The sequence below is a fragment of the Pristis pectinata genome, chromosome 14 (genome assembly GCF_009764475.1).
Source record: "Pristis pectinata isolate sPriPec2 chromosome 14, sPriPec2.1.pri, whole genome shotgun sequence".
In the NCBI taxonomy this organism is placed as follows: Eukaryota; Metazoa; Chordata; class Chondrichthyes; order Rhinopristiformes; family Pristidae; genus Pristis; species Pristis pectinata.
In genome coordinates this window covers 2,080,098-2,100,004 of record NC_067418.1, presented here as the reverse complement: position 1 = coordinate 2,100,004, position 19,907 = coordinate 2,080,098, and the positions used below count along the sequence as shown (strand labels likewise).

The following is a 19,907-nucleotide window of genomic DNA, read 5'->3' as shown; positions in this document are numbered from 1 at the left end:
TCTGTAGTCTCTTGCGTCTCCATGTCACATGTAAAACTGCACCCTGTATGAGACTGTGTTGATAAGTCGATTTCTTTAATCACTTTCCTTGGCTTATCTGCCCTCAGAGATGGGACTTAAAGGCTGAACTACTTGCGCCAGGGTCACTTTCCACATGGACAGCATGGACTTGGTGGGCTGAAGGGCCCATTTCTCTACAACTCTATGCTCCCTGAAGGGAAGGGGATGTGCCCTTTGCTCAAACTAAAGAAATTGATATTAAATGGCACAGCCTGATGATTTAAAACAGTCATTTTAAATGAGTACCAAGGACCTGTCTTCAGGCAATACAAATGGTCGGGCACACAAACCTCTATGTCCTTTATAATAATTTGAATTTATGTGGTATGAATTTGGAACCCAACACAGACGTCCAATGTGTGCTCCAGAATCTCCACTTCACAACAGAAAGAACATTACAGCACAGTACAGGCCCTTGGGCCCACGTTGTTGTGCCGACATTTTATCCTGCTCTATTGGTATTGGGATTAGTTTATTATTGTTACTTGTACTGAGGTACAGTGAAAAGCTTGTCTTGCAAACCGATCATACAGGTCAATTCATTGCACAGTGCAATTACATTGAGTTAGTACAGAGTGCATTGAGGTAGTACAGGTAAAAACAATAACAATATAGAGTAAAGTGTCACAGCTACAGAGAAAGTGCAGTGCAATAAGGTGCAAGGTCACAACAAGGTAGATTGTGAGGTCATAGTCCATCATATTGAGGGAACCGTTCAATAGTCTTATCACAGTGAGGTAGAAGCTGTCCTTGAGCCTGGTGGGACGTGCCCTCAGGTTCCTGTATCTTCTACCCGATGGAAGAGGAGAGAAGAGAGAATGTCCCAGGTGGGTGGGGTCTTTGATTATGCTGGCTGCTACACCAAGACAACGAGAGGTAAAGACAGAGATCTACATTGCATCTCTACATTGCATTTTAGATCTAATATCTATCTAACCCTTCCCTCCTACAGATCTGCATCCACCTATCCCTTGCTCCAGAGCACAAAGGCAGGCCATATTCTTAATCCCATTCTCCAGCACGTTTTTAAATGTTTATTTTTCCAAATGGTCATCACATCCCCCTTGAAATCCACAGCTGTCAATTTTGTAGCTGTTTCTGCATCAAGGTACTCCACTCACACACCCCTCCCACTGGGTCCTCTCCCCCACTGCTCCCATCTGCCCTCCCCACCTCCCTTATTTGGTCCACCTTCCTCTCATCAGACTCCACCATCTGCAGCCCTTTGTTGCCTCCACCTCTCACCTCCCAGCCTCTGTCACTGCTTCCACTCTTCCCTCCTCCATCTCACCTGGATCCACCTATCACCTGCCAGCTCTTGCTCCACCCCTTCCCCCCCCTCTTTATACTGGCCATCTCCCATCTATCAATCCAAGTGAAGGGTCTCAACCCAAAATGTCGACTGTCCATTTCCCTCGACAGATGCTTTCTCGTCCATTGAGTTCCTCCAGCATCTTGTATTGAGCATTGAGGTACAGCCTGTCTCACGCCAGTACCATGCTCTTCACCCTCCATGCTCTCTACCCCTGGCACAAGCTGATAAATGATTACATGCCTAATAAATGATTACATGCAGGAATGAATTAAACAATTGTTATCTTTCCTGTCCATTGTTAACTGGTTTTGCTTAAACAAATATTACATAGCAGGAGTTCATTCAGCCCATCAGGTCTATGCTCCTGCAGTGGGTGCAGGGACCCAGGTTCAATACTAACCTTGGGCATCGTCTGTGTGGAGTTTGCACGTTCTCCCCTGACCATGCGGGTTTTCCCCGGGTGCTCTGGCTTCCTCCCACATGTGCAAGTAGGTGAGTTGGTCACCTTAGATTACCCCTCGTTGTAGGGAGGTGGCAAAAAGAATCGCAGGGGAGCTGATGGGACTGTGAGAGTATGTTGTGGGCTAAAGGGAAATATGGAGGCAGGGAAAGGGATTTATGGGATTGCTCTGTTAGGAGCTGGCATGCAGCTAATGGGCTGAACAGCCGCCTCCTATGATGTAACACGTCTCATTCTCTGCCCTTTCCCTGTAGACCTCAGTTATTCTCTCTAGTGCCTATCCAATTCTCTTTTGAAAGCCCCGATTAACAGTTTCCACCACCCAACAGGCAGTGGGTTACAACGTCCGATAGTGAGAATTACAAGCTCTAACTTCCTGTGACAATTAATGTGAAAATCCAAACACAGCTAAAAGAGGAGCCAGGTGAGATGTGTGAGGCTAATGCAGTGATATAAACTGACCAGTTGACTCTGGACATCCGTAGCCCAGTGTTTACCTGAGCTCACAGTCTAATTTCCACACCACACATTAGGACCACGTCACAGGAGCTCCACAGTGAAAACGATTCACCATGAGGCACCGATACCTTCCGACGGATTTAAAAGCAAGTGCGACTATAAGTGACAGACCTTCTCCTTCAGCTCCTCCACACTGCTGCTCTCCAGGACAACCTCCTGGAACAAGTCCAGCTTCATCTGTGACGGCCTCCATCGCCTGGTCAGCACTGCCAGCTGGGACAAGGATTTCATCTTCTCAGGTTCTATGAGAAAGGCCAAAACAGAGTTAGGAAAATTGGGAAGTGGCACTTAGTTACTGCCCTTTAGAAACACCTCGGTGCTACAAATGCCCGTCACTCACCGGTAAAGTGACAGGGAGCTTCCATTCAATTAGTCCTACGATCTACCCCACTCTCGCCAAAGACACACTGCAGCCACTGTGTGCACATCACTGGTTCACTGTGGCCTCTGTGCACACCTGACCCCATCCTGCAGCTGCTATGTAAGAGCAGAAGAAAGTAGGAGCAGGCCTCTAGCCTCTCAAGCCTCTTCCACCATTCAATGTGATCATGGCTGATCTGGCCCAGGCACCTCCGGTCACAGTTCCCCATCACCCTCAATCTCCTGATCTTTCAAAACTTTATCTACCTCCTCTTTAAATTCCCCCACTGACCCAGCCTCCACAACCACCTCTCGAGGAAGAGAATGTCAGAGATTCACCACCCCACTCTGCAAGCCTCTACATACCTCAGTTTAATATTCCACCTTCTAACCTCGTAATTGCGTCCGCTTGTTCATGACTCTCCAACTAGTGGAAACATCTCTGCACCTACCCTATCATGGCTCCTTAGGAACTTGCATTTCAATGTTCACCCCTCATTCTTCTAAATTCAAAAGAACACAGATCTAATTTCTTTAGCCATTCATGATAGGACAGCTCTCTCAGCCCAGGAATTACCCTGGTGAATCCCTATTGAACTGCCTCTAATGCCAGTACATCCTTTTTAATTAAGGAGACCAAAACGGCACAGTATTCCGGGTGTGGCCTCACCAACACCCTATACAACTGTGACAATACTTTCCTATTTCTCAACGCCAATCCTCTTGTAATAAAGGCTCTCCTAACCACTTGCTGCACCTGCCTGCTAACTCTGTGATTCATGCACTAGAACACCGAGATCCCCCTGCACTTTCTGCCTTTAGATTCCTCTTACTTAAGTCCATGACCTCACACTTCTGCTACATTAAACTCCATTTGTCAAGCTGTTGCCCACTCACTCAACCCATTTCTATCCTGTTCAGGGTCCAAATATTCTCATCGCAACATGCCCTCCCACCTACTTTCATGTCTTTGACAAACTTGGTTGCTTTACACTCTGCCCTCTCCTCCAGATCGTTAATATAAATTGTAAGTAACTGAGGGCCAGAAACTGATCCTTGAGGCACTCCACTAGTTACATCCACCCTGAACAAGACCCATTTATCCCAACTCTGCCTTCAATGTAATGACCGATCTTTAGTCTATGCTAACACACTTCCCCCAATACCATGAACTCGTTAAATATATGCTGTGTGTGGCCCACTAATTCTTCAAGGACTAAACGGGGATGGGCAATCAGTGGGAGCAACCCAACAGAAGCTGTGATTAAGAATGCCCCATAACCCTCGTCCTACACTATGGGTTATCTTTCCTCAGCTGAAGGCTGTAGTGGCAAACCATCACTGTTCTCCACGTCTGTACAAACATTGGGAAGGTATTCAATACCAAGGGAGTCATTCGAATCCACACCAGACATGAAACAAACACAATACTAAAGGGCAATTAATGTACTTGATTCTATCAATACTTAAAGTGAGCCAATGGCTGGCTAACGTGGAGACACAAGGGATTCTGCAGATGCTGGAATCTGGAGCAACACACACACAAAATGCTGGAGGAACTCAGCAAGTCAGGTAGCATCTATGGCGGGAAATAAACAGTCGACGTCTATGGGTCAAGTCTCGACCCGTAACGTTGTTTATTTCCCTCCATAGATGCTGCCTGACCTGCTGAGTTCCTCCAGCATTTTGTGTGCATTGACCTAACATGGCTTCTTGTCCCTAACACGTTAATTTAGAATTCTTATTCACAATCTCACTACGCCCCAACCTGAAACCTCACCACTGGTGGACATGCCTTCAGCTGTTTCAGATCTAGAATCAGGAATGTCCTTCCCAACATTTCCCCAAGGAAGATTACCATTAAGTGCCTCAAGGAAAACCTCCCAGTTGCTGGAGATGTTGATGTCATTCTCATAGATGTGGTAGTCCAGAAAGATTGTTCCAGGATTTTTCCAGGTCTTTTTCCTGAGTCTAAACCTGTCAACACATAAGAGATTGTCAGCCAATATACCATGGGAAGATGTAGGACAGTAATGTACAAGTGGACTGATAAAGTATAAAGTGCTGCAATTTCTTCAGCTTTACACCCTCTATTCAGCCAACATGTACTGAACCATACTCACTAACAGTACCATATAATCCCTTTCGGACAATGAGCAAACCACTTTACTGTCATTGATCTTTGCATGACTCTGGTTGCTCCTCGGTGTTGATGGATTGTGTTCAGGCCCCCCTTCCGCAGCCTCAAGCTTGCACTCCTCGTGCAGTGCTGAGGGAGTTCTGACAAAGAGCCAACTTTCACTCAAACATCTGTTCTCATGAATGTACTCAAAACATCTCCCAGCACTATTCCAGAAAAGGAAAGTTTCCTTCAAATAGTCAACAAAAAATAGATTTGGCCATTAATCACACTGTTGTTTTTGGAAGCTTGCTGGAAATAAACTGGATATACATTTCCACGTGAAAAATGTTAATGAAATAAATTTGTTCTTTTCTTTATAATAAATATCTGTATGCACCATTTCCAATCTGCATGCTCAAGCCACAGATGACAGGAGCCCTCCCTGTCCCCAAGCACATGCTCTCTCCTAACCTGGAACTGTATACAACACTAGCTTGGGCACAGTGTACAGTTCTGGTCACCACATTGCACGACAGATGTGACTGTCCTGGAAAGGGTGCAGAGGTGATTCACAAGAAATTAACTGCTGGAAGAACTCAGCAGGTCTTCCAGAAGTTTATTTTTTGCTCCAGATTCCATTTGTGTCTCCAGACTTACAAGAATGTAACTTGGATGAGTTAGGGTTGTTTTTTTTTAAATAAAGGAGGATGAGGAGAAATGTAATTAAGGTTAGCAAACATAATTATGAAGAACCTAGATACAGTCAATAAGAAGGACCTACTTCCTTCACTTAAGGGCAAGAGAATAAAAAGAGGGGACAAAAAAATTCAAGTAATTGGTAGTGTGATCAGAGGGTAAATAAAGAAAAGTTACCCGGAGGGTAGTGAGAGCCTGGAATTCACTGCATGGAAGGGCAGTGGGGCAGAAACCCTCCCCATGTTTAAACAGTATTGGATGTGCACTGGAACAACAGGGCTACCAACCCAGTGCTGGAAGGTGGGAATATTTGGGCGACTCATCAGTATATACTGTACAAGATGGGTCAAATGGCCTCTTCCCAACCCAATCCTTTCCTATGATTCTATGAATGCGCCCCACTCCTCTCCCCAATCCCGTGCTGCAAATTATTATGGTTCCCTGAAAAGACAAATCCAGGCTGACACCAGAGCAGCACTGAGGGGGGCAGTATCTTTTGGATAAGATATTATCCACTCACTCCACCACCTACGCACAGTAGCAGCAGCCTGTACCACCTACAGGACATACTGCAGCAACTCACCAAGACTCTTTATACAGCACCTGCCAAACCCACCACCTCTACCAGCTACAAGGACAAGGGCAGCAAAAGCAACGGGGACACCACCCCCTGGGAGTTGCCCTCCAAGCCACACACCATCCTGACTTGGGAATATATCGTCGTTCCTACACTGTCACTGGGTCAAAACCCTGGAATCCCCTCCCTACAGCATTGCGGGTATACCCACGCATCAAGGACTGCAGCGGTTCAAGGCAGCAGTACACCGCCCCCTTCTCATGGGCAACTAGGGACAGGCAATTAAATGCTGGCTCTACCTGTGAAGCCCACGTCCCTTGAATGAGTATAAAAGAAAGATACCACGGCTATTTTTAAGAACAGAGAAGCTAATCCAGTGACCTGATATTTATTCCCCAACCAATACCAGATTATCTGCTCGTTATCACATTGCTGATGGTGGGATCATGTGAAAATTCACTGCTAACTTTCCGACAATGGCCACACTTCAAAGGGACTTCATTGGCTGGGATGTATTGGTATTGGTTTTTTTTAAGGACATAATGAAAGGGATATGAATGATACCACAGAAATAAGTCTTAATTAATCATTCATTACTAAACATTCTGAATCCAGCCAGATCTGTTTGTCATCTATGCTTTCACCTATTTGGGTAGCACATTGGAAGTGTCCTTTGTCATAACAAAGTGGAATATCAGTCCTTGCTGGTTTGGTAACATCTCTCATTTTCATACAAAATTCTGAGTTAGGGATATGGATGTAAACCTGCCAGATTAGAAGAACTGCAGACTGGAAAAGATAAGATGGACCAGATGACAATGTGTTAAATGGTTTAGAAATAGGCACCTATTGCTTTAATGTGTTTCATCCCAATTCCTACCTGTCGATGCTGAGATCTAGCCCACACTGCTCTCTCAGTTGGGGCAGGAGCTCTTCCTTTGATTGAAGCACTGTCATGCCTTTAGCAAACACAGCATCGAGGAGAAATTTACAAGGCTGCAATACAAGAGCACATGTACAGTATATGCGTAACAATCTTTGATGCAAATACAATTCTGGCTTGAAATTTATTAGAAATAACATGCCTACCCAGACTAAACTCTTGTTATTATATTTAGTCAGAAACATACATCCAAAAGGTGCCCTCATGTTGCATTTATTCAACCAAAATGGGTGAAGTATTTGCTGCCCGCCCCCAGTTATCCAGAGGCATTGATTCAACCACAAAGTAGAAGAGGGGCAATTATAGACACAGATCCCATTTACAAGAGGACATTAGTGAAGCCAAGGCTTTTTTATAAAAGTAACAATCCAGCTATGGCCTTCAGTTCACCATTCACGAGGATTCAGACTTGCACCTTCTTGCTCATTCAGGACCACAAGGGATCAGCGGCTGCTGTGGCGCATCATTCAGGATCACGCGGGTTATATTGCCATGGTAGGGACTGCTCAGTGAAACGTCACTGGGGAGGGGTGGATAACTTGGCTCCTTGTTATTCTTGTACCAATCACTGCCTAACTGCAAGTTGACAATTTTCAATAATCTGCCCCAATTTTCCAGACAATTTTCTGCCTCTCAATACAGAAGCAGAGGCAGCTCACTAGAAATGCCCAGATCTGCATGGTTTTAAGTACATCTGCAAGTTGTAACATGAACCATAGCAGGCAATACTTTATAGCACTCTCAAGTAACCAGTGACACTGGAATGTTATTTTGTCGGGTAAAGTGTGGCTCCCAAATGGGAACTGAAATAGAAAATTGTGAAAATCTCCACTCCTGAAGGAAATGCTTTAGGATTTACACAGAAATTTACCTCACTTCAATTTTCCATTTTTACTGCCCTAGTGGGAATTTTAAAATGAACCAGCCAAGGATGCATTCACAAGCTTCTGACATTCAGATGTAATAGGTCCCACAGGTTAAATTTCACAGCATTTCAAAGTATCTTAAAACATGGTTTATGAGTTGCTTACAAGACCACCGTACAGCCAAAAGTACCACAAATCACAACCTTTTCATCTTATCTAAATTTCAAATGGTCAATTAAGTTCACAGTAGAGATAATTAAATCTGTTTCAACGTTCATACAGTTGCCTTATATACAAAAAATTAATTCACCTAAATTTGAAGTTGTGCTCAGTGACTGGCAGTCCCTCCCCTCCCGGTTCTGTGCTCAATCTGCATCTCAGAGGCTTGAGCACAAAATCGAAGGCTGGCAGTTCAAGTGCTTTCTCAGCTTTGTGACTAAGCTTACACAGAAGTAACCAGCCTTACCTCTGGATCATTCACCAGTAGCTGGTACACTTTAACACGATATTCTCCTTTCCGCAGAGCTCTCCCAAGTCGAACGGTTATCTGTAGGTTTGTTTTTAAAGATTGGATTTTGTTAATATCAAATTATTATAATTATCACTACAGTTTAGCAACACTATGACCACTTTGGTCACTTTGCACTAAAATAGACTTTATTCTAATTGTGTTCTTTCTTGTAAAAATTGTGTATAATTTATGCTTAATTTACATTTTTCTTGTGAATGCTGCTTATCTGATGCTATGTGCCTGTGATGCTGCTGCAAGTAAGTTTTTCATTGCACCTGTGCACACATGGACTTGTGCATCTGACAATAAACTCGACTTTGACATATTGCTCTTATTATTGCTCTTAATCTAAAAATTAGATGCCGCCAATGTCTGCATTAACTGGCTGACCATGGGTGAGATAAGCAAGGTGTCCCCAACTTCTCTCATCGTGTGTGTGGATCAGAATGCAGGTTACTCCACACATCCTCTCTCTGCATGAACACAGTGGGAATGGGCATTTATCCAGTATCTCATCTTGACACACCCTCTGCAAGCTGTGAACTATGCTGCATGTACTAAACCCCTTTAACCTACAACTCCCCATGCTCACTCTAAAACTAGGAATTCAGTCTTGAGACACAAGGTGACGACAAATCTTTGAAATTCTCCACTTATGGGAAGCTCATTGACTGTGGATTTCCAGTCAATGATTTACTCAGGAATGACGGTGATAAATCTTTGGATGCTATCAGGATATGGGAATTGGAAGGGAGATAGAACTGGAGGGTCAACCCTAACCTTATTGAATGACGGAGACATTCCTTGTTATTGTACCCATTTCGCCTGTTTTTATATTGTGGATTACTTGAATGAACACAGACTAAAAACTAGAAAGTGAGAGCTCTTCATTAGGCTGAATAACCTCTGTCAATACTGCAAATGTCTACAAAGGATTTGAAAACTTGAAGAGCTCCAATTCTGATGCAAGGTCAAACTTAATCAATAATTCTCTCTCTGGGATTATTGCCAGTAGTTGTTCTTTTTTGACGAGTCACAGCATTCATTCTATTTTGCCTTTGTTCCTAAACCAGTTTGATGTAACACTGGAGGATAAAGTTACTTAAGAGTCTTGCAACACTTTGAAATTACTTAATTCATCAGATGTAGAAAAGCTAAACATATAACCCAAAACAGAGGTCTTGGCTCCACAGAACTAACATTAAATTCCATTTCTCACCTTGTTGTCATCAGAGAATGATGAAAGAGTTTCGTTTAATCGAACACTTTCAAACTCTTGGCTATTAGCATAGACTCGGAAGATCTTAAACTGGGATGATGGAACTCCAGTATAAGGCTCTAACTGTTGCTTGAATGCAGCCAGTGTGATACGCTTATCAACAAACACCAACAAATCTGCAAGAATAAAATTGATATAAAAATAACATGACAACCAAGCATTCAGTGCACACAGTATTAGAACAATTTCCACTCAGTCAAAACTTCTGCATTCATTTGCACATTATGTAGGCATATGAAGTGTCTTTGTGTAAGCTAAACTACAAACAGAGTTGGAGTGGAACAGGATGTTACCATGGAACTGCTACACCGCAACAAGGTCCTTTATCACGATCTTTTGTGCTGCTGGCTCCCTAGACCCAGTTCCAGTATAGACAACACTCACTATCAGCAAGACAAGGAATTGATTGAGGACTTCAGGGAGGGGAGTCTGGAGAACACGCACCAGTCCTCATTGAGGGGTCAGTGGTGGGAAGGGTGAGCAGCTTCAAGTTCCTGGGTGTCAACAGCTCCAAGGATCTATCCTGGGCCCAACACATTGATGCAATCACGAAGGCGACACACCAGCAGCTCTACTTTGTTAGCAGTTTGAGGAGATTTGGTTATAAGACTCTTACAAATTTCTACAGATGTACGGTGGAGAGCATTCTGACTGGTTGCATCACAGCCTGGTATGGAGGCTCCAATGCACAGGATCACAAGAGGCTGCAGAGGGTTGTAGACTCAGCCAGCTCCATCACGGGCACAACCCTTCGCACCATCGAGGACATCTTCAAGAGGCGGTGCCTCAGGAAGGTGGCATCCATCACCAAGGACCCTCACCATCCAGGACATGCCCTCTTCTCGTTACTACCATCGGGGAGGAGGTACAGGAGCCTGAAGACCCACACTCAACGATTTAGGAACAGCTTCTTCCCCTCCGCCATCAGATTTCTTAATGGTTCATGAACACTACCTCGTTATTTCTTTTTTTTGGAGTATTTATTTATTTTTGTAATTTATAGTAACTTTTTGTCTTTGCACTGCATTGCTGCTGCAAAACAACACATTTCATGTCATACAAGTCAGTGATAATAAACCTGATTCTGACCAAGACCAGTGTTAAACAAAGACCAGGAAGACTCTGTTTCAAACATCAGTTCAGATGTGGTGATCAGAGCATGTCCTGCTGGGTACACTGCTTCCCTCACCCTTCAGCCTGAGAATGCTTTGGTCAGCAACATGCCTATTATGGTGCAGAGGGTGGGGGGGGGTATCTGGCTCTGAATGACCAGACAAATAGGCTCTCATCTCAACCAATGAGAAGACTGAGAAAGGCTCAGATGAAAGATTACAAGTGAAAAAAGTTTAGAATGAAAGTTCAAAGCAGGTGCTGGGGGGCGGGGGGGGGTGGGGAAAGAGAGATATGACAGATTAGGAGACAAAAAAATAATCCAAATTACTAGTTTAAGTAACTTGTTTCTTTTCTGGGCTAGAGAACCTCAGTGGCATTGTGATTATAAAGCGAGCTATTGACAGGATCTTTACGCCATCCATTAACGGTGCTAGGTACCAGTCCTAACTTTGTGTCAAGTTGAATGGATGATTAACACATCAACGCACGCAGCCCTCGGGACGGCAGCAGTGGGGGAGGGTCACCCACCTCTTTGCAAACTGTAGATTTGTTAAGAGGGTGTGGGGAAGGATACAAGGGTCCTTATCTAGGTTCATTCCAAGCAGCTGCATAAGAGAAGACTCTCTGATCTACAGGCTGTTCCCGGGGACATACACCAAGACAGGCATCAGGTGCTGCTGGAAGGTCATCAACTTGGTGAAAGGCGCCTTTTGGTCTGCCCGCAACTTGTTGGTCTTCCAGCACAGTGAGGTGTCTATAAGGGAACACTGCCGACTGGCACATTCCAGGCTGCAGGAGTACGTGCCGAGAGAGGCACCGAAGCTCGGTGCAGTCAATACTAACGCTCTGTGGGGAAGGTCCACAGTCTGGGCTCCTTCCGCTACCGCACATGGAGGAGCTGAGTCGGTTGGGGAAGCCCCTCAAATATTGAGATCACCCCACGGGCCACATGAGTGACAAGTGTTATGGTTGTAAAAAAATGTAACATTACTGAATGTATTGATTATGTACATACAAAGTTTTGCACTGTATTTATTCTTTTGTACTTATTTTTTATGAATAAAGTTTATTTTGGAAATAAAAAAAAATTAAGACATTATAGGGGTTTATCAAATCATGAGGGGCACAGATAAGGTGGACAGTAACAGTCTTTTCCCCAGGGTAGGGGAGTCCAAAACTAGGGGGCATGGATTTAAGGTGAGAGGGGAAAGATTTAAAAGGGACCTGAGGGGCAACTTTTTCACGCAGAAGGTGGTGAGTGTATGGAACGAGCTGCCAGAGGAAGTGGGTGAGGCAGGTACAATAGTATCATTTAAGAAGCACTTGGATAGGTACATGGAGGGGCGGGGCTTGGAGGGATATGGGCCGAATGCAGGAGATTGGGACCAGATGGGTGGACACTGTGGTCGGTATGGACTAGTTGGGCCGAAGGGCCTATATCCATGCTGAATTACCCTATAACTCTAATGATATCAGTGCTTCAAATTCATGAGATTCACTCGAGGTTAAGGTCATAGTAATTTTTGTGAGGAGAACGTCCTGAAACCTGGAACAATTCACAATTCACTGGGTAGCTCTTCCTCTCCACAATTCAAAGGACGGTGAATGGCATCAAACCTGCCACCATGCGGCTACAAATCCTGGGCCACAAGTGCACAGGGTTCTTATTCTCAGCTGGTTTATCAGAAGCGTGCATTTAATGCACCCGTGCATAATGCTAGACTTCCTGCGACTGGTAATATTGATGCTTTTAACCCTCGGGTTCGCCATTTAGAAACATAGAAAACCTACAGCACAATTCAGGCCCTTTGGCCCACAAAGCTGTGCCGAACATGTCCCTACCCTAGAAATTACTAGGCTTAGCCATAGCCCTCTATTTTTCTCAGCTCCATGTACCTATCCAAAAGTCTCTCAGAAGACCCTATCGTATCCACCTCCACCACCGTTGCCGGCAGCCCATTCCACACACTCACCACTCTCTGAGTAAAAAACTTACCCCTGACATCTCCTCTATACCTACTCCCCAGCATCTTAAACCTATGTCCTCTTGTGGCAACCATTTCAGCCCTGGGAAAAAGCCTCTGACTATCCACACGATCAATGCCTCTCATCATCTTATACACCTCTATCAGGTCACCCCTCATCCTCCATCACTCCAAGGAGAAAAGGCCGAGTTCCCTCAACCTGTTTTCATAAGGCATGCTCCCCAATCCAGGCAGCATCCTTGTAAATCTCCTCTGCACCCCTTCTATGGCTTCCACATCCTTCCTGTAGTGAGGAGAGATCGAATAGATCTGGCCTGTATTCTCTATTTGGGAGGAGAGCTCATTGAAATTTACAAAAATCACTATGAGACTTGGCAGGCGGGATGCAGGATGCTTCCCATCAGAGTCCAAGACAAGGGGTCACAGTCTCAAAATACAGGGAGGCCACTTAGAAGTCTCCTCACTCAGAGGGTGATGAATCTTTAAAATTCTCTACCCCAGAGAACTGTTTGAATCTTTAGAACATACATACCAGTCACAGAGTTCATTCAAACAGATTGCCAAATTTCTGGTTATTAACAAAATCAATGGATCTAGGGATAGTGCAAGGGAACAGAACCAAAGTAGAAAATCAACCAGATTCTGAAGGTCAAATAACCTGCTCCTCTCCCATCCCTCATGTTCACCACCTGCCGTGAGATACAATCATGCTAGGGACTGGCAGTTTTAAAAGTAGCTTGAGGTTGAAACAAGTTCACTAACTTCTGTCCTGCCCACGCCTTGGTGAGGCTTTTCCTATGCTGACTTGGAGACTAAAAGCTGCAAAGTGAACTGAGCCGAAACTGATGTAGAGAGAAGTCATTCTGAAAATCTGCCAGTAGCAACAAAACAATGTTTTGATTGGTATACTCTCCCAAGGACTTATTCCACTTAATTAGACTGCAAGGAACTTGTGTGTTAATCCATTAGTTTTATTTTAATGTTCACATTCTACTGGGGCACTAAATGTGGAAATGGCCAGAGTTTATAACACAGAACAAACTATTCCAGCATTGTACTACTTCTGGCATTCAATACTAAAGCAATAAAAATGTCACTTACTAACCCAGCCAAGCACACCTCTCATTAATTCAGTCGAGGGAAGACGGTGACATGATGAAGAAATACCGATTGGATGAGCAGAATTTATGGATTATTTTGTAACTAGCAGGAGAAATAATATTAAATAAAAAAGATGGGCATATACAGAATTACACTACACAGGCTATTCAGTCCAGCTGTTCCAAGCTAGTGTTTATGTTCCACACAAGCTACCTCCGAGCCATCACCACACCCTTCTGTTTCTTCCTCTGTCCTGATGTTTATACAAATTCTGCTTGAATCCATTGCTGCTATTCACCTCAACCACTGAGTGGTAGCAACTTTCACATTCTCACCATACTGGGTAAAGAGGCTTCTGCTAGATTTATCAGTGACAGACTTATATTTATGGCTTCTGAATGTGGTCAGACACCTTGTGTAGGCGCACATCTGATAGCTCCAATTAAATTAGCATCACTAACAATGGACTTGCTATTTTACTTCAAGGATTCCATATTATGGTGTAATAAACTCCAGATGTAATTTAAGGGCTGGCAATCTTGCTGGAGATGAAAAGGAGCTTTCATTACTGTTACTGGAATTATTTACCACACATTTGGTTACCAACCAGATCATCCTACTCTATCACTCCAGTGTGTGACATCAGATTTAACTCAAGACCCCTTGGACAAAAAAGACTCAAGTTTAACCACAAAGTAGCTTAAAACTTCTTTTGAACTGTCATTTACAGTCACACTTTTTCTATAAAAATGTCATTGTATGAAGAATTCTTCACGGGAGCATGAAGAACTCCACAGGACAGAGATACTATGGAGTGATTTAAAAAGTTCAGATACAGCTCTTGGCCTTGTTCAGCTGGGCACAGAATACAAACACAAGAACTACTTTAAATAATTCTGGACAGCATACCCAAGGGCGGATGCCAGGGCTCCAGAGAAGAGATTTATTGAAGTGGTTCCAGAAGTGGGAGATTGCATATATTGACATTGTTCTCTTTCCTACAGAGGTGGTAAGGGGAGATATGATTTGGCTTTAGTAAGGAAAAACCTCCTCCAGGGACAGGAAGGTTGGTAACAAGAGGATGTAGATTTATGGTCACTTAACAAACAAACCAAAGATAAGCAAACTTATTTTGTATATTGAATACTAGATCTGAAAGGGTATCAGAAGCAGATTCCTCAACAACCTACAAACAGGAAAGGATTTAGAGGGCTTGGGGAAAGAGCAGGGGAATGGAACCAATAGTTCTACCAGAGAGCAGCTCCAGGAATGAGGGACAAATGGTCCACATGTACCATGATTCTTGAAAGAAGGGCAATCATCTTTAAATGTTACCGTCATTTGTTGCCTCTCAAGTGCTTCTTGTCCAATGATTGTGGGATTTCACTGGGCAGCATTTAGTTATTGTTATTTTGCAAAGGGCTCAAGAGTGATTGGGACCAATCCTCTGATTTCTTAAATATTTTTCAATTGTATTCATACAGAATAGTTTGCTGTAACTGTGATTCTACATTAGGTATAACAGTAGATTTCCCCTGTGTTAAGAAAAATGTATGATTTTTTTTCAAAAGCACCAATTTCATTTTGTTTGATGCACAATGTATTATTCTGGCACTAGGTACAGGCTATGCCTCTAAACAAGTGGCTTCAAATAAACACTGGGTCAAGTCAGAGTTTGTTTAGGATGCAAGTCAGATTCTTATGCAATGTGTGGCGGGTAAACTTAATTGGGGATTATGGAGAATTTCCAATTGGAGTTAGAAAAATCTAAATAACCTCCTTTGTTACAAATATTTTGGAAATGGAGTCATCAAGGATTAATATTGGGAAATGCAGACTGGTTGTTCTGTCTTTAAAGATAAAAGATGGTGCAGCTGTGTCAGTTGCCAATCAGTATTTGTAAACTTCATTAGGACTTGTTTCATCATTGTTTACTCAGTGTTATCGTTTAATTCCTGACAAACATCCAAAGTCTGAAAACCTAATTAAATGCAGTGATATGTTAGATTGATATATGTTAGATTTATGATTATAAGATGACCATATAATGGACATCCCACACGATATTTTAATATAACAGCAACAAATTGGACTTCATGCCATTGTAGTGGTAAAACACTTCAAAGCCTCAATACTGCATAATAAGACTTACAACATAAGATAAACATAAAAATCAAATTATATCAAAAGTTGTTTAAGACAAATGTGGTTCTTTAAAAAAAATATGCCCATAGAGATATACCCATGGTGATTTAAATAAAAAGGGATCAGATAGGGCAGACTAAATAATTATTTTGTATCAGTACTTGCTGTAGTGGAAGAAGCCATCACGGGAGGCATAAAAAATCCATCTTAATAAAATTAAAAGTAGATTAGTAAAGAAAATAATGGCAAAACATCCAGTGGAATAGGAGAGCTGAGGCTGTTCCATCATTTATGGTTTGTCAGTAAATGAATTCTACACATCTGCCCCATGAACACGTTTGGTGGGCATATCTGCAACCCTCAGATTTAAAACTAAAAATTAACCTAGAAACAACAATGATTTGTTGGAGGAACTTCCAAATTTATACCATCCTCTCTGGAGAAACCTGAATCTAATTTTAAACCCAATCTGGATTCCTCTTTCATGATGAAATAGCTCCTTAATCAGTTCCCCTTAATATCTGGACAACTTCCATCAATTTACCTTCCAAATTCCACTTTGTGTAATCCCTCCTCATAACTGAGTAGGAGAATGAGGGGCGACCTTATAGAAGTGTTTAAAATTATGAGAGGCATAGACAAGGTGGATGGTAAAAGTGTTTTCTCCAGGGTAGGAGGCTCCCAAACTGGGGGGGCATAGGTTTAGGGTGAGAAAGGAAAGATTTAAAAGGGATCTGAGGGGCAACTTTTTCACGCAGAAGGTGGTGAGTATATGGAACGAGCTGCCAGAGGAAGTGGGTGAGGCAGGTACAATAGAATCATTTAAGAAGCACTTGGATAGGTACATGGAGGTGGGGGGGGGGGGGGGGGGGAGGGTGGGGGCTTGGAGAGATATGGGCCAAATGCAGGAAATTGGGATTAGCTGTGTGGGCACTGTGGTCAGCATAGACTGGTTGGGCTGAAGGGCCTGTATCCGTGCTGTAATGCTCTATGATTTTATTCTATTAGTCTTTTTAATGGTTTTCTGTAACTGCCAATCTGGCCGCTGTCTGTAAGGAGTTTGTACATTCTCCCCGTGTCTGCGTGGGTTTCCTCCAGGTGCTCCGGTTTCCTCCCACATTCCAAAGACATACGGGTTAGGAAGTTATGGGCATGCTGTGTTGGCGCCAGAGGCGTGGCGACACTTGCGGGCCGCCCCCCAAAATATCACTACGCAAAAGATGTGTGTTTCGATGTACGTGTGACTAATAAAGATCTTATCTTATCTTTATCTGAATAAAGACCCAGCCTGGCCAACCTCTCCCGATAACTCAGCCCTTTGAGTCCCGGCAACATCCTCGTAAATCTCCTCTGCACTCTTTCCAGTTTAACCACATCTTTCCTATAACAGGGATACAGGCTGGATAGGATCAGAATGCAAGGGGTTAAAACATGTTACAGCCCCAGGATTAGATCACACTTGAACATTTGTTTTCTCTTCTGGGCAAAACATCTTTGGAAGGTATAAAACTGTGGTTAGGCCACATTTGGAGTACTGTGTGCAGTTGTGGTTAACCCATTACAGGAAGGTTGTGGAGAGGATGCAGGAGAGGTTCACCAGGATGTTGCCTGGATTAGAGAGTATTAGCTATAAGGAGAGGTTGGACAGACTTGGACTGTTTTCCCAGGAATGTCAGAGGCTGAGGGAAGACCTGATAGAAGTTTATAAAATTATAAGAGGCATAGATATGGTAGACAGTCAGTGTGTTTTTCCCAGGGCAGAAATGTCAAATACTTGACGGCATAAGTTTGAGGGAGAAAGTTTAAAGGAGATTTACAAGGCAATTTAAAAAAAACAGGGAGTGGTAGGAACATATTTGATAGCAATGTTTAAGAGGCATTTAGACTGAGACATGAAGATGAGAGATATAGACCACGTGCAGGCAGATGCATAGTGTAAATTGGCATCATGGTCCGCGTGGACATTGTGAGTGGAAGGTCCCGTTCCTGTTCTATTTTATGTCCTACGAAGGATATACTGGCCTAGGAGGAAGAGCAGTGCACATCTCAGAATGATGCTCACACCCAAAGATTATATTACAAAGAGGAATTACACAAAATAGAGTTAGAAGATTTAAAGAGCGATGTGATCAACATGTTCATGACACTAAGAGGTAGGTAGAGAGAAACCATTTTTGCTGGCCAGGGAGTATGGTGACAGGACCCAAGTAAAATTAGGAGACACTTCTACACAGACTGCAACTCTCCTCTAACAAACTGTTGGAAACGTTGAGTTAATTATTAATTTTGAATCAGAAATTAATAGGTTTCCATTAACTAAATGTTATTCAGCGATCTGGGTTACAAGCAGTTATGTGCAGTAATGTCTATGGTTGGTGATAAATGGTGCAAAAGGCTCAAGAAGCTAAGTAGCCTAAAATAGAAACAGAAAATGCTGGAAACACTTGGCAGGTCAGGCCGTATCTGTGGGAAGAGAAACAGAACTGACGTTTCAGATCAAAGACTCTTCGTCAGAACCCTAACTGTCCTACTCTTTTCCAAGTGCTTCAGACAAGGTTATTGAATATAAATTGACACAAAAGGATCAATCAAAAAGTTTGGTGAAAGGGTTAGGTTTTATGAAGTGTCTTAATCTGTTCATATGATTACTGATTGACAAAATAATAGTAGCCCATGAGAAAAGGGGATTACAAAACTGAAGAATTGCTAAGTGTGGGCATTTAGCTTACAGAATGGTATCTTAGCCAAATAACTAATGCAGAAAAGTGGAAGGGACGAATTAAATCATTTTGAAAGCTTGATCCTCAATAACCTTAGAATCCAAGTAAGCCATGAAAAACAAGACCTACTCATGATGATGAAGTGGGTTTTAGGGAGTGATTATACTTGGATAGCACTTTAAAGCTGTCTAACCACTAAGCAAATTCTAAAAAGTAAAGGAGTATTTGTCCCTTGTAGCCTAAACATATGGTTCATACAGTTTAAGTATCTTGAACTATTTCCATATTAAATGTTAATGCTTTGAAGGACAAAAATAGTTTTAAAAGTTGCTCAAGATCCCCACCCAGCTCACATTAGCTGCAAATACCATTAACATACAATATGAACTATTTTTCTCTCCTACCTGTTGTAGTACCAACATTTTTTACACCCATTATTTTTCTGTCTGGTAATACTTGCATCATTTCCAGTCAGAAACTCTCCCACGTACTGTATCGGCATCAAAAACCCTCTGTGGCCTCATCGACCCTGCCCCTGCAACTTGCCACAACTACACGCTCTTGCTTGAAAACTACAGTCCCAAATCACACTCTAGCCTCTGCCCAGAGTCGTAGCAGGCCCTTCAACTATTGCACTTCTAACTTCAAACTTCAAAATTCTCCCTATCAGCAGCCACATTAGAAGAACTGTGCGAGGGTCAATTGCTGCTCTGACTTGAAAGTGATGGGGGAATGGTAGTGGTGAAGATCGTTGACAATTATCATATCTCCACTGGGGGAGCAGATTAACATTAGGAAAAAGTCCTAGGAATTAAACTTTTAAACAGGAAAGCTATTTAAACGGCAGAGTAACGGCAAAATTGAAGACCACATCCTTCTTAATCTACTTACTCAGTAATTCTGGTATTTTAAAATAAACAAGGACAATTCCTGTGGCATTACTCATGGTAAGTTTTACGAAGGCAGGATTACCAAACGTGTAAGTTTACTATTTTGTTGCCAAGATGTGTAATCTGGCTGCACGGTTATCCGTTGCTAAGAGGTACAGGAGGTTAATTTGTGAGTATTTTCTGTCAGGAGAGTTTTCTCTGTAGGTTGGCAACTGCTTTTTCATATCCTTGCCAACATCAGAAAT

The 19,907-nt window shown here is 42.9% G+C and overlaps 1 protein-coding gene across 4 annotated transcripts in view; it reads right to left on the bottom strand.

Moving 5' to 3' along the window:
* Nucleotides 1-19,907, bottom strand: part of usp47 (ubiquitin specific peptidase 47) — a 151,263-nt gene that overhangs the window by 4,196 nt on the left and 127,160 nt on the right. For all 4 annotated transcript variants that reach the window (XM_052028850.1, XM_052028849.1, XM_052028846.1 and 1 more), the window contains exons 21-25: nucleotides 9,649-9,824; nucleotides 8,385-8,465; nucleotides 6,990-7,105; nucleotides 4,573-4,691; nucleotides 2,466-2,596 (exon numbers count right to left, since the gene is read on the bottom strand). In XM_052028850.1, the coding sequence (XP_051884810.1) occupies nucleotides 2,466-2,596; nucleotides 4,573-4,691; nucleotides 6,990-7,105; nucleotides 8,385-8,465; nucleotides 9,649-9,824 (623 nt within the window). The remainder of the gene's footprint in view (nucleotides 1-2,465; nucleotides 2,597-4,572; nucleotides 4,692-6,989; nucleotides 7,106-8,384; nucleotides 8,466-9,648; nucleotides 9,825-19,907) is intronic.